Source organism: Moschus berezovskii, chromosome 15 (genome assembly GCF_049115385.1).
Source record: "Moschus berezovskii isolate FMDL1 chromosome 15, NW_MosBer_1.0, whole genome shotgun sequence".
Classification (NCBI taxonomy): Eukaryota; Metazoa; Chordata; class Mammalia; order Artiodactyla; family Moschidae; genus Moschus; species Moschus berezovskii.
This window is the reverse complement of record NC_142474.1, coordinates 60,998,155-61,013,961: the sequence shown is the minus strand read 5'-3', so window position 1 is coordinate 61,013,961 and position 15,807 is coordinate 60,998,155. Positions and strand designations below refer to the sequence as shown.

At 39.0% G+C, this 15,807-nt stretch overlaps 1 protein-coding gene across 1 annotated transcript in view; it reads left to right on the top strand.

The window, feature by feature from the left end:
- Window positions 1-15,807, top strand: part of ARMC3 (armadillo repeat containing 3) — an 89,077-nt gene that overhangs the window by 14,684 nt on the left and 58,586 nt on the right. Inside the window, exons 3-7 of the mRNA XM_055428319.2 lie at window positions 2,537-2,662; window positions 5,881-5,949; window positions 6,189-6,364; window positions 8,344-8,538; window positions 11,042-11,225. Coding sequence (XP_055284294.2) covers window positions 2,537-2,662; window positions 5,881-5,949; window positions 6,189-6,364; window positions 8,344-8,538; window positions 11,042-11,225 — 750 coding nt within the window. The remainder of the gene's footprint in view (window positions 1-2,536; window positions 2,663-5,880; window positions 5,950-6,188; window positions 6,365-8,343; window positions 8,539-11,041; window positions 11,226-15,807) is intronic.

Here is a 15,807-nt window from a genome sequence, read left to right as displayed (position 1 = left end):
AATTTGAAAGTAAAGGAGGAAAAATGATACCCTATGCTAGCACTAATCAACAGAAAGCTGAAGTAGCTATGTTACTATCACAAAAATGGAATGGTATCAGAGATAAAGACGACCATTTTGTAATAATAATAAAGGGACCAATTAATCAACGTGCTATGAAAAATCCTAAACAGTTGTGTTAAGTACTTAATATCAGATTTTCAAATTATATGAAGCTAGATGCAAAGAGAAATAGATATCCACAACTATAGCTGAGGATTTTGATACTCTTCCTTCAATAAGTGAAAGAACCAGTAAATAGTATATCTATATGGATATAAGAGATTTGAACAGCAATACAAATGAATTTAACCTACTTTGTATTTTTAGAACACTCTAAGAACATTAGAGTATACACTCTCTTCAAGTGCATACAGAACATTTATCAAAATAGATTATATTCAGGGCCATCAAACAAGCCTTAATAAATTTAAAATTCCAATCATACAAAATATATGCTATTCCATATTAGAATTAAATTAAAAATCAATAACATAAAAACTCTGAACAATCACCCAATAGCTCGAAAATAATAACATACTTCTAAATAACCTAAGAATGAAAGTGGAAATCAAAAGGAAATTGAAAATGAAAACACAGCATATAAAAAGTTGTAGGATGCTACTAAAAGAGTACTTAGAAATTTATTGTACCAAATAACAGTTAGAAAACAAGAAGGTCTCTCAAATCTATGACCTCAGCTTCTACTTTAAGAAAACAGAAAAATAAGACAGCTAATGAAACCCAGGCATTAGTGTTAAGAATATAATATACATGTAAGCAGAAATCAATGAAATAGCAATAGAAAACAGAAAAACAATGGACAGAAGCAATAAAATGAAAAATTTGTTTTTTGAGATGGATAAGAATAATAAAAATGTCTAGTCAGATTGATAAATAAAAAGATATAAGACAAATTATTGATACGAGGAATGAGAGAGGAGACATCACTACCGCTCCTACATGTATTACAAGGATAATTAAACATTATGAAAAATATAAAGCCAATAAATTATACAACTCAGATGGATTGGACAAATTCATTTTAAGACATAAACTCTCAAAGTTCACTAAAGAAAAATAGCCTGAACAGCCCCTTATCTATTATAGAAATGGAAATTTGTAGTTAAATATCTCACAAAGAAAACTTAGGTCCAGATGTTTTTACTGCTGAACTCTACCAAACACTTATGGAAGAAATAATACCAATTATACAAAAATTCTGTTAGAAAATTGTAAAAGATGGGATATTTCTCCATTGAGTCTATGAAGCCACCATTTATTTACGTATCCTAAAGTTTATCCTTAAATTAAAATTCATTTGGGACTTCCCTGGTGGTCCATTGGTTAAGACTCCATGCTTCTGATGTAGGATGCTCAGGTTTGATGCCTGGTGAAAGAGAAGATCCCACATACTGTGTGGCACAGCAGAAAAAAAAATTTTTTTCTTTACAAAATATTTTCATCTAAATTAACTTTTAGAACCTCAATAAAAATGCAAAATTATGGAAAATTTGAGAAGGATTTTTGTAGTAAGCAACAATGCATATTTCAACATATTCTTTTCAAGTGACAAATTTAAATATTTAGACACAAGGCAAGTCCATAGACTATAGGAAGATACAGTCTGTGTTTTGAGAAAGGTGTTATCAGAATGAACCAGTAACTTCAGGTACAAAATATCTTCATTTTCTGAGAAAACTGAGGCAAAGAAATATTTTCCTCTTAAATTAATTTTGAAAATGAAATATGTGTCTTCATAGCTGGAGAAATTGCAAAGTTGAAATTAATCAGGACCTAAACATTATTCCAGACTTGGCATAATGATATCCCACTTATGGGGTATGGATAATCTGCTTCTACAATTGGGCTCAATGCTGGCCTTCAGTGACCTTCTGGTTCTGGGGCTTCTTGTTGTAGCCATGATGACTGCAGGTGAACCTGTTGGGTAAAAAATGAACACTAAACTCCACCACACACACTTGAACTTGAGGTGGAGATTCTCTGTGTTAATTTTCATAATTAATTATGCCAGTAAGTATTACTGAGTGTCCATTACATGCCTGGCACTGTGGTAGCCCACTGCAGTTATGAAAGAATAGAACAAAAAGGCTATCTGTCTTTATGGAAAGTCAAGTTACAGGAGAGGAAGCAAACAATCACAGAGATCATTAAGTGGTATGAAGAAAATAAAGAAGGAAAAAGAGCAATCAGAAAGACTGGTATGTAATGATGACAGTAGGTAGGATGGTCAGAGGAGACCCCTCAGGAGGTTAAGTATGAGCTAAGAACCAAAGGAGGAAGCCAGTTTTGTAAACATCCAGGGAAAGGAGAGCAGGAAGCATCCAGGATACCTTTGCTCTAAAGTTTATCCTACAGAAATACGTGTAGAAGCAGAGGAATGTGAAAGGCAAATGGCAAATAAACTGGAATGACACAGGAAGAATTTAGATGAGATTGCTATCCATTTCTGATTTTATTTTGCCTGTGATGGTAGGTGAGGAAAATAAAGCCACCCTCCTTGAACTTGGAGCTGTAGAACCTTTAACTAAGCTACTCACCCATGAAGACAAAATTGTGAGAAGAAATGCTACTATGATATTTGGAATCCTGGCTTCTAATAGTAAGTATCTGCTTTTAAAATCATAATCAAGTAATCTCACTTGATTCATTGAGTGAAGTGAGTGAGTGAAGTCACTCGTGTCCGACTCTTTGCGACCCCATGGACTGTAGCCTACCAGGCTCCTCGGTCCATGGAATTCTCCAAGCAAGAATACTGAAGTGGGTTGCCATTTCCTTCTCCAGGGGATCTTCCAGACCCAGGGATCGAACCCAGGTCTCCTGCATTGTAGGCAGACGCTTTACTATATGAGCTACCTAAATTTAACCTTAAGGGATTAATTTTAATTTTATTTTATAAATCCATCTCTGGGAGTTCAGTAGACTAATTCTGCCATATTAAACGTGGCATATTACATTATTTATAAACAACAAAAAAGGGGAAATATTTAAATTTCTCCTGTGGGTGCTTCATAATGCCTTTTGTGCAACTCATTTTAAACACAGAAGGGTCCCTTGAAGGATTGGGTTCTTTGCCCAAAGTCATGCACATGGCTAGTTGCAGAACTGAGATGAGAGCTAAAATTACAACTTTACTCTCTGACTAATAGTTCAGTAGGCTTTCTATTCAGTAAATCTCTTATGATCTTTAACATTAGTGTCCATGCTAAGTCAGGTTCTCCTAAATGATTTTGGGGGAGAAAGGAGAGTTATAAATTCTTGTTTACACTTACATTTTCTAATGTAATATCTAGGTCTCTGTGACTTTTTTTCCTCTTATGTTCTTAGTTTCTATTATTGATTTTATTTCGTATTCCTATCTTTCCATTATATGGGGAGTTTATCATCTGTGAAACCCTACCATTTTTTTGCAGATTTTTCTGAGCAGGATTTTACATTGAATTTCATGAGTTTCTAAAGGAGTCTGTGGCCCCCAAATGTTATGAATACTCTTACATTTGGATGCTAAATGAGATGGCTCTTTTATAACTGTCAAACAACAATCTGTAAACTGGCTGACTAGGCTATAACCAGTGCTAGGACCAATGCAGTCTGCAACTGCAAAGCTTAATCATGGAAAGAGCTTGGCTGTCTTCAAGGTCTCCACTGAGTGCTTGAGTCTCAAGTATACTGAATTCTATGATTCTATGAAGTAGGTGAAAAAATCAAACAATTATTGGGGTTAACGCTCAGACGATAAAGAATCTGCTTGCAGTAGAGGAAACCCAGGTTTGATTCCAGGGTCAGGAAGATGCCCTGGAGAAGGGAATGGCAATCCACTCCAATATTCTTGACTAGAGAATTCCGTGGACAGAGGAGCCTGGTAGGGTACAGTCCATGGGGTCGCAAAGAGTCAGACACGACTGAGCAACTAACACTTTCACTTTAGTTGATTTTCTGTTTGAACTATCTGGTGATATGGATAAAACACACCACATCCTCAAGTGCTTGTGAACCTCCTTTTTTGCTAAGGGAGCCAACACTGTTATATATTATATTAATAACTGTTCCTTCACTTTTCATATGTGTCTAAGGAGGCTTGGAATAAAAAAAAAATAAGCAACTGGTCATTTGACCTAAAATGAAGTCATGTTTCCAGACTAATATATAAATAAATACACCTCTGAAGCTGCATGGTTAAATCATCATCTTTGGACAATCTTAAAATAACTGATGATTCTTCAGAAATTTGTATCTTCATACACTTTTACACATGCTTATAGTGGATGAACCAACAGAATGTTCCAACATTCGAGGTGCTAAAGGCTTGTTATGAAAACCGTCTTCCCCTTTTGGAGTTTCAAATAAATTCTTTTTTTTGGCTAGAGTGATTGAGCTATGTGCCTGTGCTATGCCTGGGCCATCCAAGATAGGCACTCAAATTACTTTGTTAAACCTTTTTATCAAACAGGAGCTTCTATCTTCGTTTACCTTTCAGCTAGTATTTATTTTTTTAAGTTTTTTTTTTTTTAATGTGGACCATTTTTAAAGTCTTTATTGAATTTGCTACAGTATTGGTTCTGTTGTACGTTTTGGTTTTTTGGCCGCAGGCATGTGGGACCTCAGCTGCACAACCAGGAAGCAAACCCAAACCCCACTGCACTGGAAGGCAAAGTCTCAGCCCTGTGTTTAGTTGAATGTAACCGAGACTCATTTAATTAAGTCAGCTAAAGAGGGAGCTTTCATCAGGATCCTTGTGAGAAGTAGCCTTGTAAGCCCAGACCCTACATTACTTAAGGCAATCAGAAGAGCTTGCTGTCTTAGGAAAAAGGTTGATGTAAAAGAGTATGTATGATCAAGAGTAAATTAGATGGTGAATATTATGCAACCAAAAAATTGTGACTAAGAATTAATCCAAAAGCATAGAATGTCTTTCCTACACTTCCCCAAAACTCAATTATTCTTTCATACTGAAAGCCTATTCATGTACATAAGTTCATTAGCTTTCTTTGAGTCATTTTGAACAGAACAGAGTTTTGGCTGGTTGAGAAACAGCTATATCCCTGAATCCCAGGAAAAGGTGTCTAAGAAAAGGCATATATATCCAGTGGTTAATCCTCTAGACCATATGCTTCAGCTGCTGCAAAGTGAACTTTTCCAAACTTCTGGTAATGCTAATTTTGACTGACAGAAAAGATAATCAACCAAGAAGAGAAATTGCAAAACTGAAGTAATAGCCATGTCTGTTTCTAAGGAAAAGGGGGTTAAGGAGAGCAAGAAAAAAAAAAATAGAGGTATAATTGTCTAGTTTTAATTAGGCTCCTATAAATAGGACAAAAGTGAACTTTAAAAAGTCAATATATCTAAACACTTTTGGCATTTGTGATGATCAAATGGAATTAATACAAGATGTACTTATGAAAAAAGGCTGAGTTTAATTCTTATTGGCATTCTGTACTAGTTTTATTAAAAATCTAAATTTTAAAATATTTTTAGTATCTTCCCAAAAAAACAAAAAAAGAATTACTGTTACATAATAAGCAAGTGTAGGGCACAGTAACTCAACTTTACTGATGGTATTCTAGGCACTTTTGAACATTTATGGTTATCTTTCCTAGTGTTTTGGAAAGTAGGACAACTGAGCAATCAAGGAATATGGGCTAGAGTCTGTCTGGAGTCAGACAGGCCTGGCCTGCCTTTTACTTGCTGTGTGATTTTGAGCTTCAGTTTTCTTATCTATAAAATTAGGTAATATTAGAACCTATCTCATAAAGAACTATTCCACAGACATTGCCATTATTATTATTATTAAACATTAATCTTCTGTTTCTTCTTTTGCAGATGATGTTAAAAAACTGTTAAGGGAGTTAGATGTCGTGAATTCTGTGATTGATCGGCTGGCTCCAGAAGGTAACTCTGCAACCTACATCTATGTAAAAAATGGGGAATGGTTTCTTATCCACTTTTGATTAAAGTATCTATTGAAAATAGTTTATGAAACACCAATTGTGAATTATCATTAAAATCTCTCAAACTAAGATGGGCTCCAACCAAAGTAAGATTTGTGGAGCTTTGGTTTTCAAAGCATGCTTTAAAATAATGGTTGAATAAGCCTTTACATACTTGTGTTATTTGTTTTTGATACACAGAAGAAGTCGTTATCCACGAATTTGCTAGTCTTTGCCTAGCAAACATGTCTGTAGAGTATACCAGCAAAGTGCAAATATTTGAACAAGGTGGATTAGAGCCTCTCATCAGACTGCTAAGCAGCCCAGACCCGGATGTGAAGAAAAATTCTATCGAGTGCATTTACAACTTGGTCCAGGTGAGATTAACTTCTAAAAACATGTTTTGACAAAAGCTGGTTATAGAATTTATTTTCCCATTAAAAAAGGAAAAAAGCTTATTAAAATGCTCCAGTTTTGATTCATCAGTTCATCTCAGTACTATTTAGTAGTTATCATTCAGAGAATAAAACAAAATGAAGTTTAGTGTTGATACTTTCAGTTTCCACAAGATAATTATCCTCCATGAAAGGGCATTTTAGAATCATAACCTAATTTTAAAAGAATAGAATGGCTTGCAGACTAAGGTGGGTTTACGCTAAGTAAGATGTGTTTCTTCCAAAACAGGAAATCTAATATTAGTGTTGAACTAGTTTTGACCTGGGCTTACCTATTGATCTAATCCTGGTGGTCCAATGAGTTGTACCCTATTGCACCCTATGCAGTTTACTAAGATTTTGGATTAGGCTCATTTGTTGGTGAAAACCTGTGAGTTGAGTTTTGCTGAACAAGACTCATTGCTCACATTTGCAAGATGCTACTTTCCTTTGTAACGTGCTGGTTTCCCTTACCCCCGCCCCCCACCCTGTTGCCTGCATCTGTCCTGTCCTCTGGCCCCTCCCCAACAACCTCTCAATCCCCAACCCAACAGGCACACCCTCACATCACCAGCAGGTCAGCTCCCTGCCACTTTGGACAGCCTTCTCTGCTTCTTTCCCTGCTCAGGTTTCTGAACAATTCCCACACACATTTGATAAGCCTTAGATCAACTACAAGTATAAGACACCATTTTAAATTGCCATCAATAGAATGTGAAAGAAGAGATATCGAAGCAAAGGTGAGGGAGGGTTCATTGAGAGGAAGATATCTAGAGAAAATATATATTAACAGCCAAAGATGGCAAAGGGACTCATCACAAAAGGCACCCAAAAGCATGAATCCCTGGCCCCTGCGTGTGCTTGCCATGTGGCTGGATTCACACTGGTGTTAGCTCTACCCTTACTGAAGAGCAAGTGCAGCAGTGTCCCTTCTCTGGTGACTGTTCTTCATCCTAAGGGCCTAAATAATCCTGCAGATGTGTTTGTGTGTTTCACCCTAAATCTCCTTATTTAGACTTAGCTCCCCTTTTCTTTGTAACAGAAGTACTAGTTAATAACAGTGTATTCATTTCCTAGGGCTGGTGTAATGAAGTACCACAGACTGCCTTAAAACACCAGGAATCTATTCCCTTCCAGTTCTAGAGGCTGAATCTCTGACTTTAAGGTGTCTGCAGGGCTGTGCTGTCCCAGACTCTGGGTGGAATCCTTCCTTTTCTCTCCTAGCTTCTGACAGCAGCTCTGAATCCTTGACGATCCCTGGTTTGCAGCCTCATCATTGCAATCTTTCCCTCTGTTGGCTCTCTCTCCTCCTCTTATAAAGACACCAGTCTTATAAGGACACCACTAAATACCCACTACTCCACTATGACCTTATCCTGACTAATTATATCTGCAACAATCCTATTTCCAAATAAGGTTACATTTTGAGGTTCTGGGGGCTAGGACTTCAACACGTTTGGAGGGGATACTATTCAACCCATAATAAGCAACAACCTACAATTTTTATGTCTGAAGAAAGCTTAATATTAGGGGCCAGTTGCAGGATGGCTAGAGGAAAGCAAAGCTGGAAATGGAGATAATGGAGGACAGAGGAGCCTGGCATGCTGCAGTCCATGGGGTTGCAAAGAGTTGGACACAACTTGGCAACTGAACAACGACAAAAACAAAGAAACAGTAGCTTCTGAGAAGTCATGGATCATGTGTATTTCCTATTACTGACAATGTCTGTAGGGCTAATATGATTGTTTTGGTGTTGTCAGTTGAGGGTTTGCTTCTATTTGTTTGTGAGCTATTTTGGAAATGAATCTGGAGTAAAGGATGGGAACATAACTTATGTTCTTTGTTAGAAAATAGAGTGTCTCTATTCTTGAGACTATTTTGCTTTAAAAATCACTTATTTAAACATTTGTCTTTCCTGGCAGGATTTTCAGTGCCGAGCAACACTTCAAGAACTAAATGCCATCCCTCCTATATTAGACCTCTTGAAGTCAGAATATCCAATTATTCAGTTGTTGGCTCTCAAAACCTTAGGTGTTATTACAAATGATAAGGAATCCCGGGTCATGCTAAGAGAAAATCAAGGAGTGGATCAGCTTATTAAGATTCTAGAAACTAAGGTACCTGTAACCTTTATTCAGTGCTCTGAGAAGATGTATCTCTCCTAAGTGTTGTTATAAATGCATATTATGGAATATTTTTAACTTGAAATTTTATTATATTTAAGCATGATACTAAGTATAATGGACTAATCTGCTTATTGCTACATAGTTTACCAGCATGATTAAATCAGACTCATGCTAGTGGCCATTCTAAAATAATTTTTTTTAATCTTCTGATTTAGAAGATTTAAGATTTTTAAATTTTTGTTTATGGTCTTATCTTCAAACACCTGCAATTGGTCTTCTGCCCTTTGTTTGCTCTAGTTTTCTCTAGCGTAAGGCAAGAAGAATCATTTTCCACATATGATGGAGAGTAATCTGCTTTAGTGAGTTTACTGATTTAAATATTAATTTCATCTAAAAAATACATTCATGGAAACATCTAGAATAACATTTGACTAAATATCTGGATATTGTGGCCTAGCTAAGTTAAAACAAAAAATTAACCATCCCAAATCCATCGCTAGTCAATTTGGCATCCATACAGAGCTCCTAAGTCATTAATCTCCAAATAAGAACAATAAAAGATCATGCTTCCACTTAGCATGATACAATTGTCCTGTGTACAACCAAAAACACACTGTCCCCTTCCCCAGAGGAGAAGGTATAAAGTCCTTGGGTGATGTTTACTCTTCTCCTTCACATCCCATAATTTAAATACTAAGATATAAAACTACCCCTACTTAAATACTGTATTACAGGGACTTCCCTGTTGGTTCAGTGGCTAAGACCCCACACTCCCACCGTAGGGACCCCAGATTTGATCCCTGATCAAGGAACTAGATCCCACATGCCGCAAATAAAGATCTTGAGTGCCATGACTCAGACCCGGTGCAGCCAAGTAAAGAAATAAATATTTTGAAAAATAAAATACCTTAAAAATACTATATTATAAAATCAGTACATCTCATGTTACCTGAAGGGATGAGAGAAGAAAAAGATATTTCATACATACACACACATTCATAAAAAAATAAGGAAATACTCATGACAATTACAGTCCTCTTTTCTGTAACTGATCACATGGTTGTAGTTGGTATAAATAACAACTACCTTCTTTCAATACCCATTCCATATTCCCTTTGCCCTCAGCAAGTACCCCAGCTGGTCTTGATTCTTCACCAGACGTGGTGACCCAAACCTTTATTCCTGAAGAGTCTGGACCATTTGTAGTTGTGCCTGCATTGGGTCGTTATAGTTTCCCATCAACCTTAATCACAGGGTATGGTATTACCAAAGAAACGATGTAAGGGACTCCCTGTATTACAGGCATACTCTTCCTCACCTCTGTTGTGGAGTAGCAGTCCAATTTCCCTTGGATAGTTGGGATCAGTCACCCCAACCCACATAGTAACTCTCTTCTTCGCCTACTGATTCAGAGGCATGAGCCCCTCAAAGAGACCAGGTGGCTGTCATTTCATTTCATTTCAGTGGACTGGACTCATTGCTGTGTCTCTGGGTGGAAGTATCCATCACTTTGGATCTAAGATTTGCAGATCAGCAGAGCCTATGTTTGTGGGTACAGGAAAGATTTTGCTACTGAACCGCTATGGGTAACAGTGAGTGGGGCCACTACCGCATCCACTCCTTGGTTCCTGGACCCATGAACTGTGCTCTGGGAGCAACAGCACCATATCCTGGATGCTGTTTCAGAGCACACAGAGCCCTGTTCTCTGTTCCAGTTGTAGTTGAGTCTTCCAGAGGCCACTGCACCGAGCCAGCTGCTTCAGGATGGTGGGGTCCTGGGAAGGCCAGTGACTTCTGTGCCCACGTGCTGGCTGCTCCACTTCTCTTGCTATGAAGTGAGCTCTTTGATCAGAAGCAATGCTGTATAGAATACCATGGTGGTGGAGCATCCTTCCTGTATTTCTCTCACTTTAAGGATTTCTACCTTACATTTCTAACTGTTCAGATATAAGGTTGCAATTTTCCACTGCTGTGGGGACTCTGGAGGTTCCTCAGGGAAGAAAGTTGCACACTCACAATAACTCCTTCTACCAAGTGGAGGTTTTAAGGAATATACTTCCCTTCAGCTTCTGTTTGCTTTTTCAAAGACCACTTTTTTTTTTTTTAAGATTATAAAGTTGCTGTCCAGGACATATGTATGCATATAGCTGATTCTTGTCACTGTACAGCTGAAACGAACATGGCACTGTAAAGCAATTATACTCCAATTAAAAAAAAAACCTAAAAAAATAAAGCTGTTGTTGATGAAAGGCTGTTTGAGCAACTTCACTGGGATACCACTCCTGGGAGTTTCCAGCAATTATTTTTAATCCATACAATATTTTAAACTGGGGAAATGAGAAGAGATGGGACAACCGTTTCCTTGGGCCTCTGTCACAACAAAATTAATTATATTATATTCTGACTGATCGGAGTTCCCTCTTGTAGTAAAACTTGGCAAGTGTGAATTGCTTTTATTACAGTTTTCTGAAGTTGTGTTCGCTTTTATCATTAGGAATTAAATGACCTTCACATAGAAGCTCTTTCCGTGGTGGCCAACTGCATTGAAGATATGGATACTATGGTGATGATTCAGCAAACAGGGGGTCTTAAGAAGCTCCTGTCATTTGCAGAAAACTCGACAATTCCTGAAATTCAGAAGAACGCAGCAAGAGCAATTGCTAAAGCTGCTTATGACCGTATGTCTCATTTTATATAAACTAAGCATACCTATTTCCTCCTGTATTCTTGATTCCGATTAGTACTAAAAAACACTAGAGTATTTATCTGCTTTTAAATGGTCATTTGAGGATAGTGCTATACTTAATATTGAAGACTGAAATTCATCACAATGCCCATAAGTGAAAATAGAAATTGCTTCACCAAGGATATAACAAACTCAATGTGATTTAATTACACCTTAAAAAAAAAATAGTTCTTCCCTAAATTAAGTTTTAAGCCTTGATTTCTCCTGATTTTGAAAGTTTACAGAATGCATGCACTGTTTGTGATCCTGAAAATGTCATTTCAATAAATCCACATTTGGAATGATATCTATACAGTAATTTTGAGTTGCAGCTGGAGTCTAGCTGTGCCATATAATAAGGCTATGAAAAATACTATGCTCATACTATATACAAAATACACTTTTCATTTCACTGGCAAGCTATGTTGACATAAACCTGTAAAATATGAGAGATTAATTACATCATGAGCACCGAAGATGAAATTATAGTTTCAATTTATGTATATTTGGCATATTTTATTTAATAAAGAATGTGATTTTATTTTCCCCTTCCACATCACTCCTCTTATAAATGATGACAGCTTTGACTGGTTTAAGTGATTTATATTCTAAACATATATACTCACATCTGTATATATGTCCATGTGTGTATTATGAGGAACATTTCCTTTTCCACCCATACTGGATTTCTTCAAAGCCCAGTTTTAATGCAGTATGCTGAAGTTCACTGCTCCGTTCAAAGTGAATAGAGAGAGTGACCTCATGAGTTATATCATAAAGGCCTACCCTAAAGACAGACCATAAAATTAATGCTGGCAAAATTGCTTAGTTCAGAATTCTCCCAAAAGGAACTTGGGCCTTGTCATACCTGGTCAGTTCTGTTCTCTGTCTATCCCAGGCCTTCTTAGTTACTTGAGACCAGACAAGAGGGCAGTGGAAAGACACGGGCAATGTCAAATCTAAAATTTTTATATAAGGTCTCTTTGGGTTGCAGTCTCTCTTATGATAGTGAGTTTAGAGGGTTTATTACCCTTCATGTGATACAGTTGTGACAAGAGCACCGGATGGAGAGCCCTTATGTTTGAGTTCTACTATTAATTAGCACTCCTGGCACTGCAGTGACCGAGGAATGTGTCTGTGAGTGAGCTGCGGCCTCTCCGGAGCTGTTGATGAATTTGTTTATTAATGATTCATTAAGCCCCCAGTTTGTGTCAACAAATCCAAGGCAGGCAAGTAAGCAGACAATCGTAATGCTGTGTTAAATGTGCTTGATAGTGGGCAAAGAAGATCCCCAAGGTGGGTCACCTAACACAGACTCGGATCAGACAAGCCTTCTTGGAAGAGGTGATTTGCAGGCTAGGTAGGATGTAGAGCGGATGATGGGAATTGGCTGGGCAAAGAAGGTCCTCGTGGGGTTGGGGAGGCTCACAGTGCTCTGAGGAGAAGGAACAGTGTGTAAAGGTCAGGGAGGGACAGAATGTGGTAAGTTTCAGAACTGGAAGTTTTCAGAATGGCCAGTGAATAGAATGCAGCAGGAAACTGAGAGTTAAGGCTGGAGTTGTAATGAGGCATCAAATGCTAATGGGCATCACGAACCAAGTTCAAGGGCTTTCAAGTGGCAACGAAGTGCCACTCAAATGACTTAGAGAAGGGAGGGAATACTGCAGTTTTTCACTTTTTAAAGAACGAGCATGCCAACAAAGGTCCGTCTAGTCAAGGCTATGGTTTTTCCCGTGGTCATGTATGGATGTGAGAGTTGGACTGTGAAGAAAGCTGATCGCCGAAGAATTGATGCTTTTGAACTGCGGTGCTGGAGAAGACTCTTGAGAGTCCCTTGGACTGCAAGGAGATCCAACCAGTCCATTCTAAAGGAGGTCGATCCTGGGTGCTCATTGGAAGGACTGATGCTAAAGCTGACACTCCAATACTTTGGCCATCTCATGCAACGAGTTGACTCACTGGAAAAGACTCTGATGCTGGGAGGGATTGGGGGCGGGAGGAGAAGGGGAAGACAGAGAATGAGATGGCTGGATGGCATCACCGACTCTGTGGACATGAGTTTGAGTGAACTCTGGGAGTTGGTGATGGACAGGGAGGCCTGGCGTGCTGTGATTCATGGGGTCGCGGAGAGTCGGCACGACTGAGCGACTGAACTGAACTGAACTGAACTCTTGCTACAAAGTGAAGAAGAGATTAGATGTGTGTGCGACCATTTGCAGAAAGATTGGGAAAGGGCACTGCTGCGGTGACCTAGGTGAGAGGAGAAGTGATCCTGAAACAGAGCCGTGGGGGTCAAGATAGACTTGGAGGCATTTGCCATGAGATCCTGCAGCACCCTGGGAGGGTCTGTATGGGTTTGTTGAATGACTGTGTGGGCTGGGGGAAAAGGAAAGTGGTGCCAAGGACAAGGCCAGGTTTCTGGCTTGGACAGCTGGACATGGAATGGTGCCACTCACAGAAATGGGGAACTGGAGAAGAAGAGCAGGTTTGAAGTAAAGGAGAGGAAATCAATTCCTTTCTGAAAAACTGTGAAATACACGTAATATAAATTTCTCCATCTTCACCATTGTTAAGTGTACATGCATGCTAAATCGCTTCAGTCGTGTCTGACTCTTTGTGACCCCGTGGGCTGTAGCCTGCCAGGCTCCTCTTTCCATGGGGTTCTCCAGGCAAGAATATTGGAGTGGGTTGCCATGCTCTCCTCCAGGGGATCTTCCTGACCCAGGGATCAAACCTGCATCTCTTATGTCTCGTGCCTGGGTAGGCAGGTTCTTTACCTCTGGTTTTAAGAGTACAATCCAGTGATATTAAATTCCTTTGCACTGTTGTGCTACCATCACCACCATCCAACCACAGGGGCTCTTCATCTCATAACACTGGCCCTCTGTACCCATGAATCAATAACTGCCCCCCACTTCTCCCTCAACATCGTCCCTGAAATCCACCATTCTTTCTGTCTCTGTGAGTTTGACTGTAAGTACTTTATATAAGTGGAATCATACAGTATTTGTCCTTTTGTGATTGGCTTATTTCACTCAGCATAGTGTCCTCAAGGTGTTGCAGAAGGGGGAAACCCTTCCAGGGCCCAAGAGTGGGCTCTTATCTAATACCTAGAACTAGAGTATCCAAGGAAACATGCTTGCTGACAAAGCAAGAGAGTTTATTGGGAAGGGGCACCCCAATGGAGAGCAACAGGGTAAGGGACCCCAAGAGAACTGCTCTGCCACGTAGCTCGGGTTTTATGGTGATGGGATTAGTTTCCGGGTTGTCTCTGGCCAATCATTCTGACTCGGGGTCCTTCCTGGTGGCTTACACATTGCTCAGTCAAGATGGATGCCAGCAAGAAGGATTCTGGGAGGTAGTAGGACACGTGGTGTCTCCTTTAGACATTTCCTGAATTCTTCCAATTGGTGGTGGCTTGTTGGCTCCATGTTCCTTATCAGAACCTCCTGTTGTAAAATAACTCACGGAAACGGTTACTATGGTGCCTGCAGGGTGGGTGCTTTCAGTCAGTGTTTCCTCTAACAAAGGTTCATTCATGCTGCAGCATGTGTCAGGATGTCCTTCCCTTTTTAACTCTGAAAAATATGCCATTGTATGCTTATACCACATTTGTTGATCCATTCATCCACTAATGTACACCGGACTGGTTCCACCTTTTGGGTGCAGTGAATAACACTGCTATGAATGTAGATGCACAGATGTCTCTCTGAGTTCCCACTTTCAGTTCTTGGGGGTATATACCCAGAAGTGGAATCGTTGAATCATATGGTAATTCTATGTTTACTATTTTGCGGAACTGCCATACTGTTTTCCATAGAAGCTACACCATTTTACAGTCTTATCAAGGGGACACAAAGTTTCCAATTTCTTCACATTCTCACCAATACTTGGTATTTTCTGTGTTTAAAAATGTGGTCCACTGGAAAAGGGAATGGCAAACCACTTCAGTATACTTGCCTTGAGAACCCCATGAACAGTATCAAAAGGCAAAATAATAGGATACTGATTGAGGGATTCCCCAGGCCGGTAGGTGCCCAGTATGCTACTGGAGATCACTGGAGAAATAACTCCAGAGAGAATGAAGGGATGGAGCCAAAGCAAAACCAATACCCAGTTGTGGATGTGACTGGTGATAGAAGCAAGGTCCGATGCTGTAAAGAGCAATATTGCATAGGAACCTGGAATGTTAGGTCCATGAATCAAGGCAAATTGGAAGTGGTCAAACAGGAGATGACAGGAGTGAACGTAGACATTCTAGGAATCAGCAAACTAAAATGGACTGGAATGGGTGAATTTAACTCAGATGACCATTATATCTACTACTGTGGGCAGGAATCCTTTAGAAGAAATGGAGTAGCCATCATGGTCAACAAAAGAGTCTGAAATGCAGTACTTGGATGCAATCTTAAAAAAGAGAATGATTTCTGTTCATTTCCAAGGAAAACCATTCAGTATTACAGTAATCCAGGCCTATGCCCCAGCCAGTAACGCTGAAGAAGCTGAAGTTGAATGGTTCTATGAAGACCTACAAG